This window comes from Anopheles funestus, chromosome 3RL (assembly GCF_943734845.2).
Source record: "Anopheles funestus chromosome 3RL, idAnoFuneDA-416_04, whole genome shotgun sequence".
Lineage (NCBI taxonomy): Eukaryota > Metazoa > Arthropoda > Insecta > Diptera > Culicidae > Anopheles > Anopheles funestus.
The window spans coordinates 44,554,579-44,572,959 of NC_064599.1; the positions used below are offsets into that span (position 1 = coordinate 44,554,579).

General features: G+C 38.0%; 5 protein-coding genes and 1 long non-coding RNA gene across 10 annotated transcripts; 4 read left to right on the plus strand and 2 right to left on the minus strand.

Annotated features, from left to right (window-relative positions):
* The first annotated feature begins 485 nt into the window (after window positions 1-485).
* Window positions 486-3,269, plus strand: LOC125771118 (bifunctional methylenetetrahydrofolate dehydrogenase/cyclohydrolase, mitochondrial). 4 transcript variants are annotated; one of them, XM_049441399.1, is made up of 5 exons: window positions 509-612; window positions 1,135-1,209; window positions 1,954-2,128; window positions 2,218-2,836; window positions 2,917-3,269. In XM_049441399.1, the coding sequence occupies exons 3-5, from the start codon at window positions 1,964-1,966 to the stop codon at window positions 3,042-3,044; spliced, it is 912 nt and encodes a 303-aa protein (XP_049297356.1). In that variant the 5' UTR covers window positions 509-612; window positions 1,135-1,209; window positions 1,954-1,963; the 3' UTR covers window positions 3,045-3,269. The 4 variants fall into 4 exon arrangements, with proteins under 4 accessions (XP_049297354.1, XP_049297356.1, XP_049297353.1 ...); XM_049441396.1 differs by having other exon boundaries at window positions 510-612; window positions 1,135-1,554; XM_049441397.1 differs by lacking the exon at window positions 1,135-1,209 and having other exon boundaries at window positions 486-612.
* Window positions 3,270-5,391: 2,122 nt separating this feature from the next.
* Window positions 5,392-8,274, minus strand: LOC125771117 (uncharacterized). Its single transcript, XM_049441395.1, has 4 exons — window positions 7,657-8,274; window positions 7,152-7,593; window positions 6,775-7,085; window positions 5,392-6,711 (listed from the first exon to the last, which is right to left on the minus strand). Exons 1-4 carry the CDS (start codon window positions 7,769-7,771, stop codon window positions 5,708-5,710), a joined length of 1,872 nt encoding a protein of 623 aa, XP_049297352.1. The 5' UTR covers window positions 7,772-8,274; the 3' UTR covers window positions 5,392-5,707.
* Window positions 8,275-9,393: 1,119 nt separating this feature from the next.
* LOC125771120 (vesicle-trafficking protein SEC22b) lies at window positions 9,394-10,583 on the plus strand. Of its 2 annotated transcripts, XM_049441403.1 has the most exons (4): window positions 9,404-9,692; window positions 9,756-9,865; window positions 9,944-10,199; window positions 10,312-10,583. In XM_049441403.1, exons 1-4 carry the CDS (start codon window positions 9,618-9,620, stop codon window positions 10,504-10,506), a joined length of 636 nt encoding a protein of 211 aa, XP_049297360.1. In that variant the 5' UTR covers window positions 9,404-9,617; the 3' UTR covers window positions 10,507-10,583. The 2 variants fall into 2 exon arrangements, with proteins under 2 accessions (XP_049297359.1, XP_049297360.1); XM_049441402.1 differs by having other exon boundaries at window positions 9,394-9,865.
* A 191-nt stretch (window positions 10,584-10,774) lies between these two features.
* On the minus strand, window positions 10,775-12,296 carry LOC125771119 (box C/D snoRNA protein 1). Its single transcript, XM_049441400.1, has 2 exons — window positions 12,073-12,296; window positions 10,775-12,004 (listed from the first exon to the last, which is right to left on the minus strand). Exons 1-2 carry the CDS (start codon window positions 12,135-12,137, stop codon window positions 10,945-10,947), a joined length of 1,125 nt encoding a protein of 374 aa, XP_049297357.1. The 5' UTR covers window positions 12,138-12,296; the 3' UTR covers window positions 10,775-10,944.
* A 137-nt stretch (window positions 12,297-12,433) lies between these two features.
* LOC125772365 (uncharacterized) lies at window positions 12,434-13,583 on the plus strand. The gene is made up of 3 exons (XR_007419463.1): window positions 12,434-13,027; window positions 13,101-13,405; window positions 13,473-13,583. It is a non-coding gene; the product is annotated as an uncharacterized LOC125772365 (long non-coding RNA).
* A 1,448-nt stretch (window positions 13,584-15,031) lies between these two features.
* On the plus strand, window positions 15,032-17,585 carry LOC125772366 (folylpolyglutamate synthase, mitochondrial). Its single transcript, XM_049444014.1, has 5 exons — window positions 15,032-15,815; window positions 15,889-16,074; window positions 16,147-16,644; window positions 16,723-17,054; window positions 17,119-17,585. Exons 1-5 carry the CDS (start codon window positions 15,648-15,650, stop codon window positions 17,516-17,518), a joined length of 1,584 nt encoding a protein of 527 aa, XP_049299971.1. The 5' UTR covers window positions 15,032-15,647; the 3' UTR covers window positions 17,519-17,585.
* Window positions 17,586-18,381: the final 796 nt, after the last annotated feature.

Here is an 18,381-nt window from a genome sequence, read left to right on the forward strand (position 1 = left end):
AGCTATAGCAGATAATAAAGGTTTCATTTGTAATTGAAACAATATGCTTTAGTTCAAATAAAAATTTATGCTTTTTTGCAACGATAAACGATGAAAAATGCCCTTACAAAAAACCCACCAACTAACGGTATAAAATAATATGTATCACTAAAGAGATGTGCTTATAATCCGTGTTAACAGGGAAAGGAAAAACCTACATGTACATACATACAACAAGACAACAGCCTTGAGGTAAAAGACCTCTATCATATTACTAGAGCAAACAAATGTACATCTCGTTATCTGCCGTGTATACCGGAAAAGAAAAAAAAATGGATGTGAATAGAATAGCTTTGAAAAGAAATTATACAATTTAAAGAAAATCAGAAGTTGTGAAATAAGAAACAAACAACAATCTGAAAGTATCGTTTTAATGTTTTTCATTAATAACGAAATGCATTTTTATTTTTTTCAATACCAGCAGTTGCTTACCCCTGCAATATATCAAACGACCGAACGAATAATCCGGGGTTTTCCGAATGACCGGACCGGGACCGCATGGATAAATTGTTGATATTATTAAGTGCAATAGACTCGTGCAAATTCACAATTCTGCAAAGGGTTCATCGAATTGTAAGTGTATTTTATTGACTCTGTTTGTTTGGTAGGTATAGCAGCTATATTCGTCTCCAAACGATTGTTCTTTCCCATGGAAACACAAACGTTTGCGCTTGCTGTCTCGTTTTCAGCACGTGTTTGTATGAAGAAATCAAAACCACAATCGATGGCGGCCTACTTTTTGCTTTCGTTTGCTTCAACACAACAAGGAGCATTAGGCATTGATCAAAACATTGTGATTGCTCAAGGTCAAAGATTAGTTGGTATGTTTATGAGCCGTCTTATCTCTGGTTTTGAATCACGTTCACAACTCTGTGAAGATGATTGCATGTGGTGTTAAGGAGGACGAGGAAATGATGACGAAATTGCATGTTGTGGGAAAGGGTAAATCGCTGGTTGATTGAATATAGCCTTGCAGTGTTATTTTGCGCTTTTCATTTTGGATTTTGCATGCTTTCGTTCATCCGCTATATGATATATAATTACAATGAAATTGTTTAACTTATATTACGAATGTGTTATAATGGTTAACTCTAGGTTTCACCATGATACTACAACGAATCAGTTGTTGCTACAAAACCTACTGCCCACTATAGCCGAAGTAAACAACATGTACGTCATCCCGATGATCACTTCTAGGTGTAGTAGAAAGATGCTTACATCTACAGACAGATGTTTAGTTTCCTCGAAGCAGATTAAAATCAAACAGGCAGTCGCTGACTGGATCAGTATAAGTCTGGTTCGTGCTCTCGTGAAAAATCCTCGATCAGTCAAAGCAATCATTGAACAAAAACCAGTTACGGAGAGTAAAAGACTATCGATTCCTAGCCCAATATCGAATTTGGAAATAGTAAATTACTACTTTGCTTTACTATGCGAAAGTTCAAAGAATGAGATTGCACCCTCTACTACTACGATAAAACGTTCATACCATAGTGTCAGGAAAGTAAATAACAGGTAAGCGCAGAATGCAATGCAAGAGTGTACATAATGTCGTAAGTGAGCAGTAGGTAAAATTTTTCATTTCCACAGTAATGCATAGTACCCGTTACATAGAAACTGAACAAATTTCAACTAGAAAACCATGTTATGATGCTCTTAATTAATGCTAAAATTTGGTACGTAACGATAATTAATCGATGAGGTGAGGCATATGTATCATGTTGAGTGTCTCGCTCTTTATTTATTTGTGTGGAAATATCTTCTTGTATACACAACGACGACAACAGCGTAATACTGACCAATTGTATTCTCCAGTCGATGTGTGTTAGTGTAATTTTTAATCAAATAATTGTTCGATCGAGGATACAGTATACTTGATAGCTTGATGATAGATTGTTCTGTTTCTCGTGCTAGTGCTTCTAGAATGGCCAAGCTGATCGACGGCAAGCAGATAGCTAGTGAAATTCGCGAAGAGCTGCGAAAAAAGATCGAAACATGGAAGGCACAGGGAAACCGTGCACCGCAGCTGACTGCAATATTAATTGGTGAAGATCCTGCTAGTGCTACGTATGTTAGCAATAAAATGAAGGTTAGTTAACACGCACTGAAGCACGTTAAAGGCTTGCACATGCTCAACGAACGTGCTTCTTTAATATAAAATTTTGCAATTATTTTCAGGCGGCAGCGGATGTTGGTATTGAAAGCAAAACGGAACGGTACAATACAGACATTACCGAGCAGGAACTACTTGACCGTATCTACCAATTGAACAATGATGACGCGGTGGATGGAATTTTAATACAACTACCAGTGCCAGGTCACATCGACGAGAGGAAAATATGTAATTCTGTATCATGCGACAAAGACGTAGACGGGTTTAATGAACGTAACATTGGACGGCTTTGTTTGGATATGAACACCTTAATTCCTTGCACACCATTAGGTGTTCAGGAACTTATCAAACGAGCTGGCATTGAAACATTCGGTAAAAACGCTGTAGTTGTTGGCAGATCAAAAAATGTAGGCATGCCTATTGCCATGTTGTTGCATGCGGATGGACGAAACGACACATGTGCCATGGACGCTACAGTAACGATATGTCATCGTTTTACACCACCAGAGGAATTGACACGGTTTTGTCGCATGGCTGACATTATAGTCACGGCTACCGGTGTGCCCGGGCTTATAACGGCGGGCATGGTTAAGGAAGGTGCAGCTGTAATTGATGTCGGTATCACTAGAGTGATAGATCCTTCGACTGGAAAAACTAAACTAGTAGGGGATGTGGATTTCGATGGCAAGTTTTATGCGCACATGCTTTACACTGGGTTTCCTTTTATTTTAATTGTACTAATCTTTTTTTTTTATTTTTTTTAGAAGTACGCAACATAGCTGGCCATATTACCCCAGTTCCTGGAGGTGTTGGTCCGATGACTGTTGCGATGCTCATGAAGAATACGATTATTGCCGCTAAGAATCTAGCTAGAAAAAGGAACACACCTTAAACCTTGCCCTGTATTATGCAGTATTGAAATTTCGTAACACAGATTGTTGATTATATTCTAAAATTATACTGATTGTAAGGCCTATCAAATAGTATGGGCTAGAGTGCAGGACTGCAGCTGGATTTAGCTGCACGGAAACGTTGACTGAACCATGCCGTTAATATGCAAATGTTCAAATGTAGATAAGTCATTTGATTTGGTGAAATATAGACTAGCCATCCCTTATATTTGAGAAAACATAACTATAAACGAATCATTTTACGTTGATTTAGGTCAAGTGCATTTGCACTTAAACGGTTATTTGTATAACAATCTTTTACAGATAAGCTGATTAATGTACCGTGCATAAATGTTTTTTTATTCATAAGGAACGGCCTGGCCGTATTGTTTATCCCTAACTTATAAATAGTATAAGACCTTTCACCTTAGCTGGGAGGCTTTTCTTCCTGCGAGCCGTGAAAGGGCACCATATCCCGGGTGTGCTCGGTTGAATCGTTGCGCGTTATTCCGTCATTCGTTGCTATGTGTTCCGTAATCCATGTGCAAGGTCCTGATCGTTTTCCATGTTATTAGTTGTGTGTGATCTTGAGGTTTTCCGTTCGTGGCCTCCTTCTCCCTTTTCATTGGTTTGTTGATTCATAGCGTCGGTCGGTGCAACTTCTTCCATGTACCAAACCCTTCATACATCGTACTCATTTATACTTTCCACACAAGACCATAGAAGATGATCTCTGTCGTGGTATCCGAGGCCGCAGCCACATACTTTGGAGTCGACCTGTTCTATACGCTGAAGATGTACGCCCCATGCGAAGTGATTAGACCTAAGTCTAGACGTCATTCGAAAGTACGCACAATCTCCTGAAATGCTGTGGAACCAAGATGCTGTGGAATCGTGTAAGCGAATATATAATACGTTGTATTGTGTTTTTGTTCGTTACGATGTTCATTTTTTAAATTTTCAGTACAAATTTGATGAAAACTAAGCTGTTTGTGAGCTGTAATAATGGTAATAATAATTTTTAGTTGCTGTTTTGTAAAAAAAATGTATTTTTAAATATTTGTAATACAAATTTCGTTAAAAAAATATATGTTATATCTCAACTCTACAAACCTTCCATAAGTAAAAAGCTCGCGGCCATTTGACATTCAATATCAATGGCACGCGATTCTATACAGGGAAATGCAACCCAACCAGCCAAACCAACGTGCTTTCTCGCTTTGGCAGGTTTGATTGTTCATAAGACAGAACGAGAAGGTATGTTGATATTGCTAGTTGGGAAATGAAAGAGTGCGGTGAGCCCACGTTTGGAAATCGCGCAAGCGAATATGAAATATGGAAACACCCAATAACCTAGTGAATCATCCAAAATTGTTATTTTTGCAGCACGGATAGGAGCTATTCTGTTTGGATTTAAACCACTCAAAAATTAGTAAGTACTTTGTTATCTGTTTGGATTTATGTGAATAACTCTATTGCAGTTATTAGTTATTTAGTTCGCTTCTCTTTTGAGCAAAGTTAGTTTATTCGAATTTACTAACTGGAATGTTTTATTCGATTGCTCTAAATTGGATTTTGTAAAGATTCAAATCCAACACTTATATACTTAAAATGCTTATTCACGCTTGAATGATTTTAAACGCAACATATTGTGCCGTTAGTTGGCAGAGAGTGAGAGAGTTAAAACGTAACAGAATGAGTAAAAGATACATAAAAAACTCTTCAGACGGACCTTTGAAACCATAAATTCACATGCAGGATTAAACTCACTCACTCACTCATTCACTCTTAATTCGCATACCTCTAGTCGGTAAGAACGGCGCATCTAGAAAGGAGCAAAATAAAAGGAATTTGTTTTTGGACACATGTCGAGGAGTACAGTTGAGAATAAAGGTGTGAATTGTGAAAAAATTATAAAAACGTCACGGCAAAAATGAGCGCATGTTTGTAGATTGAGTCGAAAATTTGAATTTGAAGAGTTTTGTGCCACAGGTGTCGCCCAGTATCAGTTCGCACGTTTCTTCGGTACCATGCGAGTATGGATATTATGTTTAAACGGGATTTTGTGATTCAGATGAGCTGAACAGGTATCGGCCATCCAAATCGCAAAACCCCCGTTACGTGAATATGTAAATATGTTTAAACTTTACAAATTCATTGGGACATGCCATGGCGTTGAAGTAACGAATAACAAGATTAAGGAGTTTTTATAAAATAAGTTTAGACTTAGTGGACAGCGTTTAAATTTAGTAGGATTGGTGAAAACGTCCCACCACAAGCGTAATGTACGTATTAGGATTGTGTTTAGTAATATTATAATTTGATACATATAAATGAATTATTTAGGAATTAATGTACACAAACCGTTTCTTTACATTTATTTACGTCGGTAAAGTACAAAGCACAAATTATTGCTGTGATAATATATTCGCACAATGAACATACTAAATAACCATTTAAAACGTGACCGTTCTGTTTCATTTCACTAATGTATGAATTAAAGGAATGAAGATATATTCATTTTCATTTTCCTGAGAAAGGGGTACTAGTACTAGTTTACATTTTATATCCTGTGGTCCTAAGGTTATATTCCTTTCCTCTAAGTCATGAATGCTACCACGATGTATGTTTAAGAATGTAGAGTTAAAAGGATAGGTGAAATCATCTACCGTGCTTGCCATTTTTTTGCGGTTATTTCTACGGAGATTTCCCTTAAAACTGCATTGATATATTGACACACACTGCCCGCTTTGGTTAAAAACCAAGCGTTACGTTGCTCATTTTTCAAGCAAAATCCTGCGCGGACATGTAACGTAGTTATACTTCCTCTCTGACAGATGAAGGGATGTTTAACATGGTCATTATTTTGATCCGTACTATGGCAAGTCTCCCGTTCTGATATTCGGTTTATTGCTTGTTCCAAACAGTTCGATTTACTACGCAGTAAACGTTTTATATGCACCAGTTCATTCGCAAAAGGGTATGAAGATATAGTATCAAGTGGACCAAATTGATCGGCTTCTTGGTAAATGTGTAACAGGTTATGAACATTGCTTGAAATAAATTCTGAACCGTAAATAAATTTGTATTGTTTGACAAAAAGCTGAAGGAACGAATCCGCTAATGACCAATGCTCTTTATATACCTCTGACGTCAAAAGTGTAATGCTACAGAAATACAACATGAAGTGATTATACTGTTGTTCACTTAATACTTCTTTAAGCACAACAAAAGAACCGTAAAATAAGAAAGAGGCAAACTCGGATCCTTTCCAATGCATTATGTCATGAAATGAACGGAACTTTCTGTGTATCTCAGCTGGTAATTTCATGTTCACTAACATTGCTGTCATGCTGTTGAGTTGTACAGTAGAAAGCTTCTTCTTCACACCGTATTTCCCTAATATCCAGCTAATCAGCATTCGTTTCGTAACACCTAAGTCGATCAAATGCAATGAATCTGCCACTATTACGTGTCTTATCATATCAAAGCAATCTAAATACAACAGAGGAGAATCAAATTTGTGATGGTCACCATACATACGCATCCTAAATCCCTCATCTGTGCGGTCTGGAGCAATACATTCCGGGAATGTTATTGTTTTGTGCATGCTTTCCCCTACTGTAATGCACTTCAAACAACCGTGTTTAGAGTTGTAGTTAGCAACACCTGTGAAAAAGGTATACATAATGGTTAGAGAGCTGATGTAATGATCTCATTGTTTTATATTACCTTTTATATATGCACGAGCTGAAGAATCAGCTATAATGGCACGTAATTGTATCGTTATTTTTTTATTTTTGATGAACACTCCGTTCTTCATGAGAAAATTTAACTCATCCACAAAAGGTCGAAGAAAGTGTTCAATACTAGCTGGTTTTTTCATTCCGTAATATATTGCCACTATCATAACTGGCAATTCTGACTTTCCATGAATGTTGATTAATATGGGCCAAAATTGTTGTCTACTGCGTTTGAAAATCGGAAGTCCGTCGATTGATACATTGATCAAAAGCGTTGCATCCGTTGGAATGTTTACATTACTATAAAAAACAAAGCATTACTTGTAAATAGAATGAGCCACAGAAATTCTGCACGATATTAATTACCTTAACTCGTTTGAAAAGCATTTCTGAATTCCGTTATACCAATACTGGCCTCCTTCTACAGTTAGTATCTCCGCAGAAGAGTTGCGGTTGAGCAGGGTTCTCGCGTCTTTAGGTAGCTTGCAGTCACTTACTTTTCGTATTATCCCCATTACTTCCTCGATCGACTCGTACGTCTGGTTTTTGGTTATGGCCCAGCGATGTAAAGCATCTTGGACCGAATATTCTGTTTCACCCTCAGCTTCTAGTTCTTCATCCGAACTTTCGATCAGATAATCGACAACATGGTCAATGTCATCATCATTATCGTCAATGTCGTCTACTCCATCACCGTATTCCATCATTCGGGAATTTTCAATTTCACTAGCAGTTTGTGTGAAAAGATTGTCAGTTAGCCCAGTATCATACGTGAAACCATCCTGAACGATGGGCAATTGTGGAGCAGCTGTAATTCATACATAAATCTGTTAAAAGAGAACTAAAAAGATATCTTACATCTATCTCTTACCGTTAGCACTGACACTAGGTACGAGCTCAGCATCCTGCTCTGTTTTTAGAAGCCGATCACGATTGCGATACAAATAAGAATTGTATCTAATTCGTTTCGAGAATGGTTGCTCCATGATATATTCCACAAACAGAATCACAGATGTAATCAAATCACTAGAAATATCACTGCGAAATACGAACTGTTTTAAGCGATGTTGTTGCTTTTGGCTGCTGTGTTGTTTTATTCGCGCTTTCTGTAGTGACAGTTAGAAAAACAATAACAATGACGCCCAAAGTACCAACAACAACAATAGTAATACAGTGGAGCGCCGATTATCCGGGTTCCTTCCCCGACCAGCAATCTCAGCACTTTTTACAGGCGAGGGGTATGAACACCTTGGGGAAATGATGTAAAGGTGCGTCCATTCCTCACTACAAATTCAATGTGCTTGCCGAAGCAACCACGTAGTGCAGGAGAAAAACTAACACCACACATTTATGATACGGACAGACAAGCACAACACTCATTTTCACATCGCACTGCACAAAACAACGCGCATATATGCAAACTTCTACGCATCACTCACCAAAGTGGGTATATAAGGAGGTGTAGTCATGTAGAACATTTGGTAGGAAATAGCGGGGCTAAAGTCTGAAACACGACCCCCCCCCCCCCCCACTCACGGTCACTCATCTGCGTGTCAATTTTTCGTACAGGGTGGTTCGGAGACTATGCAATGTGGCCTGAATTTCATTTTTTTACAATTACTATTAAATTGTAAGGAGGTTTTCGCATAGTGAAAAGTGATTTATTCATCGAGGAACCAAGTTCCATACGCTGTTTGTGAAACCGTAAAATTTTCCCCATTTTTGGCCCAACTTTGCCCCATAGCTCCGCCGGTATCCAAGATATCGCCAAACTTTCTTCTGGCCATGGCTAGATGGCACTTGTGGCTAGATTTCGTCCATGCACCACTAATCGCTACCATGTCTGTGGCCGGAGCTATTCGCGAAAGCTCCAACGGATCGCCAATCTTCGACCTGTGGTCGATAGATGGCACCAATTGCTACATTTTCTTCTTCGACGGTCATGCCCTCAGGTGTCTGTGTCTCGAAACATAATTAAAAAAACACGCAACCGATTTCGAACCACCCTGCACGAAAAAAAGTCACTCAAATGAGTGCCCGTGAGTGGGGGGGTCGTGTTTCAGACTTTAGCCAATAGCGGATCGACCCCAGTTGTCAAATCCGAAGCGTTTGTTCATGTGTGTAGGTGAATGGCAAATGTTTACATTCGTATTTATCTCTTTGCCACAATCAAAATACTGATGATCACATAAGCGGTAAATGCGTTGGAGTAATGCGTACGATCCAGAAGAACTACAATAGGCCACATTTTTGGCCGAATGTCCACTCAATCCCATTACAATCATTGTGGGCACTTACTGCACCGGCATTGATCGTCAACAATACTATCACTGTATGTGTGGCTTTCATCCGTATACGTATATCGACCCCTGCTGTCAAACTGATATTCAAAATGGCAATGTGTCAAATGCTATGAATGCTCCTTATATACCCACTTTGGTCAAAACCCTTCCCAACTAGCAATATCAACATACCTTCTCGTTCTTTCTTATGAACAATCAAACCTGCCAAAGCGAGAAAGCATGTTGGTTTGACTGGTTGGGTTCTATTACGAGACCTGTATATTCCCTTTGGGTCCTATTCAATATCGCGGAATATCTGTAGTAAAATGACCTTGGTACTGGCATTTTGTCCACTGGGAATCTTGTTAACTGGGGGAATAGTCTAAATGTCATTTGGTTTCTGCCAAATTGTCACTGTTGAACTTTATTTGTTTTCTCAGGTGACGTGGATGTTTCTACATTATTTTAATTATATTTGCGTGTGAACTGTAAACTATTCAACGTTCAAGATATTTGCTGTGATAGAAAGCGTGTAACAATTCGCGATAAAATGGCACTCATGACGATGATTGCCAGGTTTGTGGATGGTCTTCCTCTAGTGGGAACTATGCAGGAAGATGAACAGGTAAAGAATGCGATGCGATCCTTCCTTAACACATATTTACTTACTATTTATGATATTCGGCAGTCCGGTCGAAGTATATTAGAATATCAGAATCAGGCTAAATTGTTGTTTCGGAAACTAGGACCTAACTCCCCAACCCGATGCAGCATAGAAACCGGACCTTATTTATTTCAGTGAGTATAATAATATATGTATAATGATAAATCATGGTAACGAAGCAGAAAGAATTAAATCTCTTTGTATATTTTCAGTTATTTAATTGAGCACGATGTTTGCTATTTGGTTATGTGCGACAAGATGTTTTCAAAACGGATTGCCTTCAACTATCTGGAGGACATTGCACAGGAATTTCACAATAATTATGGTCGGCGAGTGAACACAGTAACGCGACCGTATGCTTTTATTGAGTTCGATATCTATATTCAGAAAGCACGGAAGACTTTAACCGATCGCCGAAGAAACATCAATACAATCAATAATCAACTCCAAGACGTGCAACGGATTATGGTATGTGAATTAGAGATCTGCTCAAGACACGATTTCCGTGAGATATAGTGTAAATTATTAGTTTTGTATTCTAATATCATGCAACAAACTCGTTTTCTAATTGTTTGTTTAGGTTCAAAATATTGATGATGTTTTGCAGCGCGGTACGGTTTTGTCTGAACTGGATACCAAAACTCAAAACCTATCGATGCTTTCCCAAAAGTATAAGAAGGACGCCTCGTATTTAAATCGTAAATCACTGTACGTTAAAGGAGCGGTTGCGGGCATAATTTTAATTGTATTTGTGTTATATTTTTGGGTTATTTAATAGCAAATTTGTTACAATATAGATGACAGATTTCGGAATGGATAATACAGTGATATACAATGGATGTTAAAAACAAATCGAATTCATGAACTTCTGTCTGACAATGTATGCATCCAAGTGTTTGGAACAATTATTTCTAATATAAAGTGTAGTTTTCGTTTGGTTTCAAATACATTAAGAGCTGTATAAAGCTTCTTGATCAAAATTACCGTACACAACTCATAATGCATTTAAACAGTACCGAGAGTTATATGAAAGAATGCTCCTGTAAAATTCTGATTATATTTCCATAATATGCAACATAGTTCGCTTTATACGTATTAAATCATACATATACGTAAATTCATTCAACAATATCATATAATAATTAAAACATACAAACGAAAACTTATTAACTACAGTGTAATTTTGACCAATCGCAGTACATGTAAAACTACATTACCATGATGTAGAGGCATCATCTTTATCCACACTAATGCTTACAGATTCTGACTTGCCTTTCTTTGGAACGGTCGATTCGTCATCTGATTCTGACAAATCATTAAGAAACTTTTCGTCACTAAAAAGAAAATTAAAACTACCCTCGTGAGGTTTGTCCCTGTTCTTCGCATTACCTTGATTAATTTGTTCAAGTTTCATTTTGTCTAAACGACCTTCTATGTTTTCCACCTTTGAACTTCGGTCTATATGTTTTAGGCTTTTATCTATGAAATGTTTATACTGATGCATTTCGTCTTCCATGTCGTCATCGCTATCAACAACGTTGAACTGATCTGGCTGATCCTTAAAGACAACATAAATAGTAGGAAATTCTACTACAGTTTTGCCTTGTAACGATTCACGAAGCGTATCGTTTAAGTTAAGTGGTAAAGCTCTATTGCGACATTGTGTTATTCCTTCTGCTTTAAGCAACAATTGCAGTGCCGAAATTCCTCTTGCCTGATAGTATGCAAGTTTGGCTGCTCCGTGGACATTGCTTTTTTCTGCTGGTTGTAAATATTTATCCACAAGATCGTAAAGTTTGCAGTCTTCGTTCACATTTTCATCAACAAATACGATTGTTTCACTGCCATTCGGGAAACACCATTCGATACGCCACATAATTTTGCCACTTTTGAAATCGAGATACGTAGTATTCTTCTCCCGTTTGCTGAAATGTTGTAACAGAATTTTTAACATTGTTCCACGCTCCATCGCGGCTCGTTGAAGCCGAACTAAATGGTTCGGCAGATGCCTATTGGTACACGTGAACCGCTTTCTGCGATCCCGCTTACGGTCTTGCACGAATTTCGTGCACTCTTCCAAGAAGTAATAATCGTTCATAAGATCCACCCGTGTCATTTTCACCAGGGGAATGTACTTCGTACGATCTCTTACGCCATCACATTTGAGCTCTTGTTTGTGAAGATTCAAACACACCAAGCTGCACGTTTTAACCTCACAACGGGGGCAAGTATACTGGGCTGCGCTAACATTACATGCCTCACATAATCCTAACCTAGCAACCAGGAGAATGTAATGTAATGGCGGGATCTTTCATTCCAAAGCACCTTCGAAGCAGCTTACCTTTTCTCTGACAAGTGCGTCAGCTGCGGCTGGGTATCGGTTGGATTGGGACCGGTTCTGATCATATTTTGTGGCTTCAGTAGTAACTTTTTCCAAACTTTCCGTGTTGAAAAAAAAACTGGACATCAACCAGAGCCTGGTTGTATTGAAATATACCCACGTGTATGCGCAACAAATAGACAAGCAATGCGTGCATTTAGCAATGGACAATTAATGTTTTGGTGAACGCCTTGACAGCAGATTTGTTACCGACTTGAAAAGGTACCGAAGGAGACATTTTGCACTGCAACTTGACGTTTGGGGGTTTATGTTCATTTCAAAGTCTGTAGCAAAGTGGGTAAAGAGACTAGGTGGGCTTCCCTGGCGACCAGATTGTACGAATAGGCTAGCTGTCAAACCGATCAGCGTATGCTTCTCGTGTGTGGATATGTGCGTCGCCACGAGTGTGTGTGTCGACATGTTGTCATCGTATATCTGCCTTGTGTGGTTTTGTACCTAGCGTGATTTGGCGTCCAAAACTAAATAAACATTCTGCAATCGTTGTGAACAATCTGGTTTGGTTAGTGTTTTTTGAAACAAAATATATGAAAATGAAACGTAACTCTTCGCATTTTCATAAATTAGGTGTTACGGGTCAACTGTACAAAATGTCGGCTCGAAGGGAAGCTTTGGAAAAGTCTGCTGAACAAGAATCCGAAAATGCTGACCCTGATTCTACGGTTGATTGTTTACATGTCGGTAAGTAATTACAGGAACGAAAGAAACGAATGATTTCATAGCTCTTCGCTGTGTTAAAGAATACAATTTCATGCCGTCCGTTTCAGACAACCATACAGAAGACAACCAAACAATCGATGTTGTTCCGATTATTGAAACACCGGATGGTTATACCGACAACACGTTTGAAGCATCGTATCTCGACGAAGATTATGATTGGCTGAGTCAAGCTGATTGAGTGAGTTTTGTTTGCCATAAACGGCTACACGATCAATTATTTTTGTTTAATAGCCATTCGATTTTCTTTACAGGCATGTGAAAGTTTCAGAAAGGATTAATATGAATGTATCCATCGATTGATTGCCATTGTTCAAAGGATCTCCTTCTTCATTTTGGTTAATATTGATCAACGTTCATGAGATTCCGATTCTGTCGCCTATGATTGCAGCAATGTTCCACGGCATCACTAAACATTCTCAGCTACAGGAATTTCTAGGACCGTTTGTTAAAGAGATGAATGATGTTATCGAAAATGGTATCCAAATTAACAACACAGTAGTTAGTGTGACCTTGCGCGCATTTATATGCGATGTCCCGGCAAGAGCTTACTATCACGGTAAGTTGTTTCGTTGCTTTATTTAACTTACAGCATAATTATTGTTGAATCATATTTCTAATTTTAGGTGTCATGTATTTCAACGCAAAACATGGATGTTTGAAATGTTGCACCGTCGTCGAACACAGATCTAAGAATAGATAGAAGATATTGTGGTAGCAGATCGCCTGCATCTATATCTCGTTTATTAAAAAATTGTTAATATTCTTAAAAACAAGCGTATTTATTAAAAGGTTGTGAAAGAAATTAACTCAAGAATATGCTGTAAACTCTTACAGTTCTAATGTGTTCCCGTCCTTTTGGTAAACTTATCAAGAGGTTGCGTGAACGATTTGATGCCGATTTTTGTTGCTGATTAGCGGATGATATTTGCACTTTTATTTTGATATTATGATATTTGGATATTATGTGGCTTTTGGTCCATCAACTAACAAGCGTTTGCTGTTGGATTTATCATTCAGATCGATCGACATGCGTCTCATTTTCCAAACCACCTGCAAGTAGTTAAAACCGAGAAAATTATTGGTCATCAAACAACAGACCAATGCCCGTACGCGAAGGACCATGCATCTTTACCTCAGAAGACCGCGGATCAAATACAACTCAGACAAGACAGGATATAAATAGCACACCAGTGAAACGGTGCTAAGAGCTCTACAAAAGCACATTAAAGGAGCTCTACAATAGATACATATGAAACAAATGTCTAAAAAGATATATATATTTTTTCAAAAAATAATTATATATCTTGTCAAATTTATTGCAACTATACACCGTGAAAAATAATGACAACCGTCGCAATGCCTTTTGACAGCTGGAATTGTACGAATAGGTCTTCTTATCAGTACCCCTAAACGTATACCTTGTAATTGTCCTAAACGTTGTACTTTTAACGATTTTGTGCCGCCAGGGTTATAGCTTTGACGCGGTAGACATATTGAAAACAAATTTGACGTTTATGGGTTCGATTGTGATACGTATATTTTCACTCACACACACAGCACACTCCGAATGATTCACACACATACACTGACAAAAAATCGAACCCACAAACGTCAAATTTTAATTCATTTTTCTATAGCGCAGGTGTCAAATCGTTAGGGATAAGCCCACCTAGTCTCTTTACCCACTTTGGTCTGTAGAGTAATGAGGTCGCGGATTAGGCTTTGTTGACATTGCCATCTTGGATTTTCATTTTGACAGTTAGACGTCCTTGGCTATGTATTGGTGAATTGTTTACTGAGCAAATTTCACCGCTCGTAGTTTTGGCGACAGTCGTTGCAACGTTAAAATGTGGGGAATATATGCACTATTCCATAAATTTCCATTGCGCATTGTATTACACGATAATCACACTATTAAAAGATTTCGTTTTAAAATAAAATCTACAACAATTAACCGTAAGATGTCTTGAAACAAAATCATGTTTACACGAGCAGCTGAAGCAGCCTCCAAAACAACCGTACACATACAACTACACAACATCGTGTAGGAGCTTCGGACACCTATCTGTCATTTTTATTTTTCATTGTTATTCCAAGAGCTGCCAAAACCCCTCTATTACGAGACCTCATTACTCTACAGACTTTGGTTCATTTACAAGCATCAGAATTTGGCAAATGTTGACACTACGGGGAATAACAACTCTGTTTAGCGAGTTAACTCAAAGCGAATGAGCCGTTATACGGAGCCAACTCATTACCGATTCATTTTGAAGTTAATAATATAAATATAATATAAACGTGCACAAAGCAAACCTTGCACATATGGACGTACATACAGTCTTTCTGGACATACAGTTTCTGGATAACACAGATAATGTACAGAGAAATGAAAATTATAGGGCGGCGGCGAGCACACTTTAGTGAATCGAGCAAGCGAGTATGAAATGTGGAAACTTACCAAAAATTGATATAAAATCACGCGCCATCGAGAACTCTATCTTCGATACTATAAACATAAAACATTCGTCGGAATAAAAATACTTCAACTTGTTTGCGGTACATGGCCTTACCTGGTGCGTTTTAATAAATCATAACACAAAAATATAAACAACGCTGATAAGTAAGCGTTTATCAGTTCTTCCCCGTTCCGAGTATGAAAACGTGAAGCATTTGTAAAGAAATTAAACATCTCAATAGTTGCGACCTTAGTTCAAAGTGCTATTTAGTGGTAGTATAAAACTATCGTACTGATGATACAAAAAAAATCACATCGAACCGTTAAATGATCGCAGATACTGATGCTTCGGTGGGCAAAATTTTATCTTTACTGTAGATTAACTGTGGCCAGACCTGCGCATGAGGTGGTGGCATCGATGCCATTATTCAATGTTTCTTGTGGTAAAATGCTGCCTTTTTCTACTGTACACGCTTCCGGCGATTCTGTCACTCTTGAACAGAATTATGAAGTAAGCATATTTGTGAAACTATTAACATTACATGTATTATTAACAGCTAAACTTACTATTATCATTTTCTCAGAATGCAATTTCCTCGTTGAACTCGCTGCAATCCAACTTTAGTGTTCTACAAGACTCTGTACACCGAAAGCACAAGGATGACTGCAGGCATATTAATGATACGATACTATATTTAGAACGCGTTGGGCTTTCCTTGCATAGTCTTGATAAGCTACCGGCGATACACGTGTCGGGAACCAAGGGAAAGGTACTTTACAAATGATGCTATGATAAAAGCATAATTGATTTTTTCCGCTTTGTTCTTCCAATTCAATAATAGGGATCAACTTGCGCAATGGTAGAATCAATCTTGAGGTCAAATGGTTATCGCACCGGTTTTTTCAGCTCACCACATTTAGTTTCTGTAACGGAACGGGTACGCTTGAATGGAATGCCGGTTTCAACTGATAAATTTAGTGCACACTTTTGGAGGATCTATAATCAACTGCTTGCATCGCGGGAGCATATTCGAGACATGCCTTCATATTTCTGTTTTCTGACCATTCTGGCATTTGATATTTTTATACGAGAATCTGTTGATGTTTGCATTGTAGAGGTTGGCATTGGCGGTAGATATGACTGTACGAATGTGCTACGAAAAACTAATACAGTGGGTATAACTTCGCTTGGATTGGAGCATACAAAACTGTTGGGCAATAAGTTGGAGGAAATTGCCTGGCAAAAGGCTGGTATCATAAAGCCCAGTTCAGACGTGTTTACAATTCCTCAACCTATACAATGCATCGAAGTGATTGAGCACGAATGTAACCAGGCAAAGGTACATTTTATCAACAGTTACTTTTCTCATCTGTTTGCAACATTTATTTTATTTTATTTATTTTTGTTACAAATACAGGCCAAATTACACATAGTACCACCAAGTTTGCATGAATATATTTGGGCCCAAAAAACTTCACTGATGGAAGATACGTGCAACATCGTTCAAATGAATACTTCATTAGCCATTCAGATAGCAACGAACTGGATGCACAAAACGGAACAAATTGCACAGAATAGTGAACCATTGTTTGTAACAAAGGAGACCATTGCAGGCATTGAGGATTGCTTTTGGCCAGGACGTTTCCAGCGGATATCATATGATTCACAAAAAACACTTTTTCTTGATGGTGCTCATACAGTCGAAAGTATGGAACTATGTGCCCGTTGGTTTAATGACAAATCTAAAAGGTAACTGTGTTCTATTGCTTTGTGCATACGAATTGTACATAATTGTTTTTTTTTATCTTTATAGCGATCACAAACGTCTGCTAATTTTTAACACAACCGGAGACAGAGACTCTATAAAATTGCTATCGACTCTATTAGCCACAATAACATTCGATGCAGCATTTTTTGTTCCAAACGTAGCGTTTTCTGGTGCTATGCGAGCTGATGCCATTAATCATAATTTCCCTTTCGAGCATCAAATGCAACGATGTAGAGAAAACTATGTTTATTGGGCTGAAACGATGAAAAATAAGTACGGGTTTGTGCATGAATCGGTTGACTCTGTATTTACACAAATTGATACAGAGCTTACGCGGGAGTTAGAGGATTACGATATTTTAATCACTGGATCAGTGCATTTGATAGGAGCCGTCTTGACAGCACTTAAACTGGAGTGTTATACTCATACATCACGTAAGAAATGATTTTTTTGGGATAGAATTATTTTTAAATGTGACAATAAACGCTCGCATGGATTGTTGAAGTATATAACTGTTTATTGATTGTTGTTTACTCTTACGTTGTGTTCTTCTTTCAATGCCTCTTTACTTGTATCCACTACCTTCTGTTTTGCTTAGCTATCCTTAGCCTAACAAAGAAATCGGAACATACCGGCCGCCTTAAAAATGATTTATTTTTTAAATAATTGCATGAAACAAAATATAGATATAAATATAAAAGATTAATCAAAATGAACCTCCTACATTTAACTTTTCTAATGGTAGCAAAACATTTTTTTTGCTCGGTTAGAACGGCCTGGCCGTATCAAGACTTATTTTACCACGAAGCAGGATAGTCAGTCCATGCTACGGAGGGACGGTCCGGATGGGATATGAACCCGGTCCTGCCGTGTGGACGGGCGCCGTTTATCACATGCACCACCGGTCCGCCCCGAGCAAACAAATTTTAATAGTACAAAAATAACGTACAGGATGTACGTCTACAATCATGCCTAAATACTAGTCGTTTACTACCTTTTCGTGCTCTTTTAAAAAAATCATCTGGCTCAATGAGCAAACGTTCACTCTCTGCCACATTCTGTGATGAAGTATGACAAATATGTTGTAATTTATTCGTTGCTACTAAACGAAGACCAACTGAGAAGAAAGCTAGCAGACAACTAAACTGTTTATTCAATATAACCAAATATATATACATAGTTACTTATAGATTAGTTCGCGGTTACACGTATTATTCCGTTGCAGTATATTGTCGTACGATCGAATACTTGAATTGATTCCTAACTGTAGGGATTATAGGATACAGGAAATAAAGACAGAAATAATGA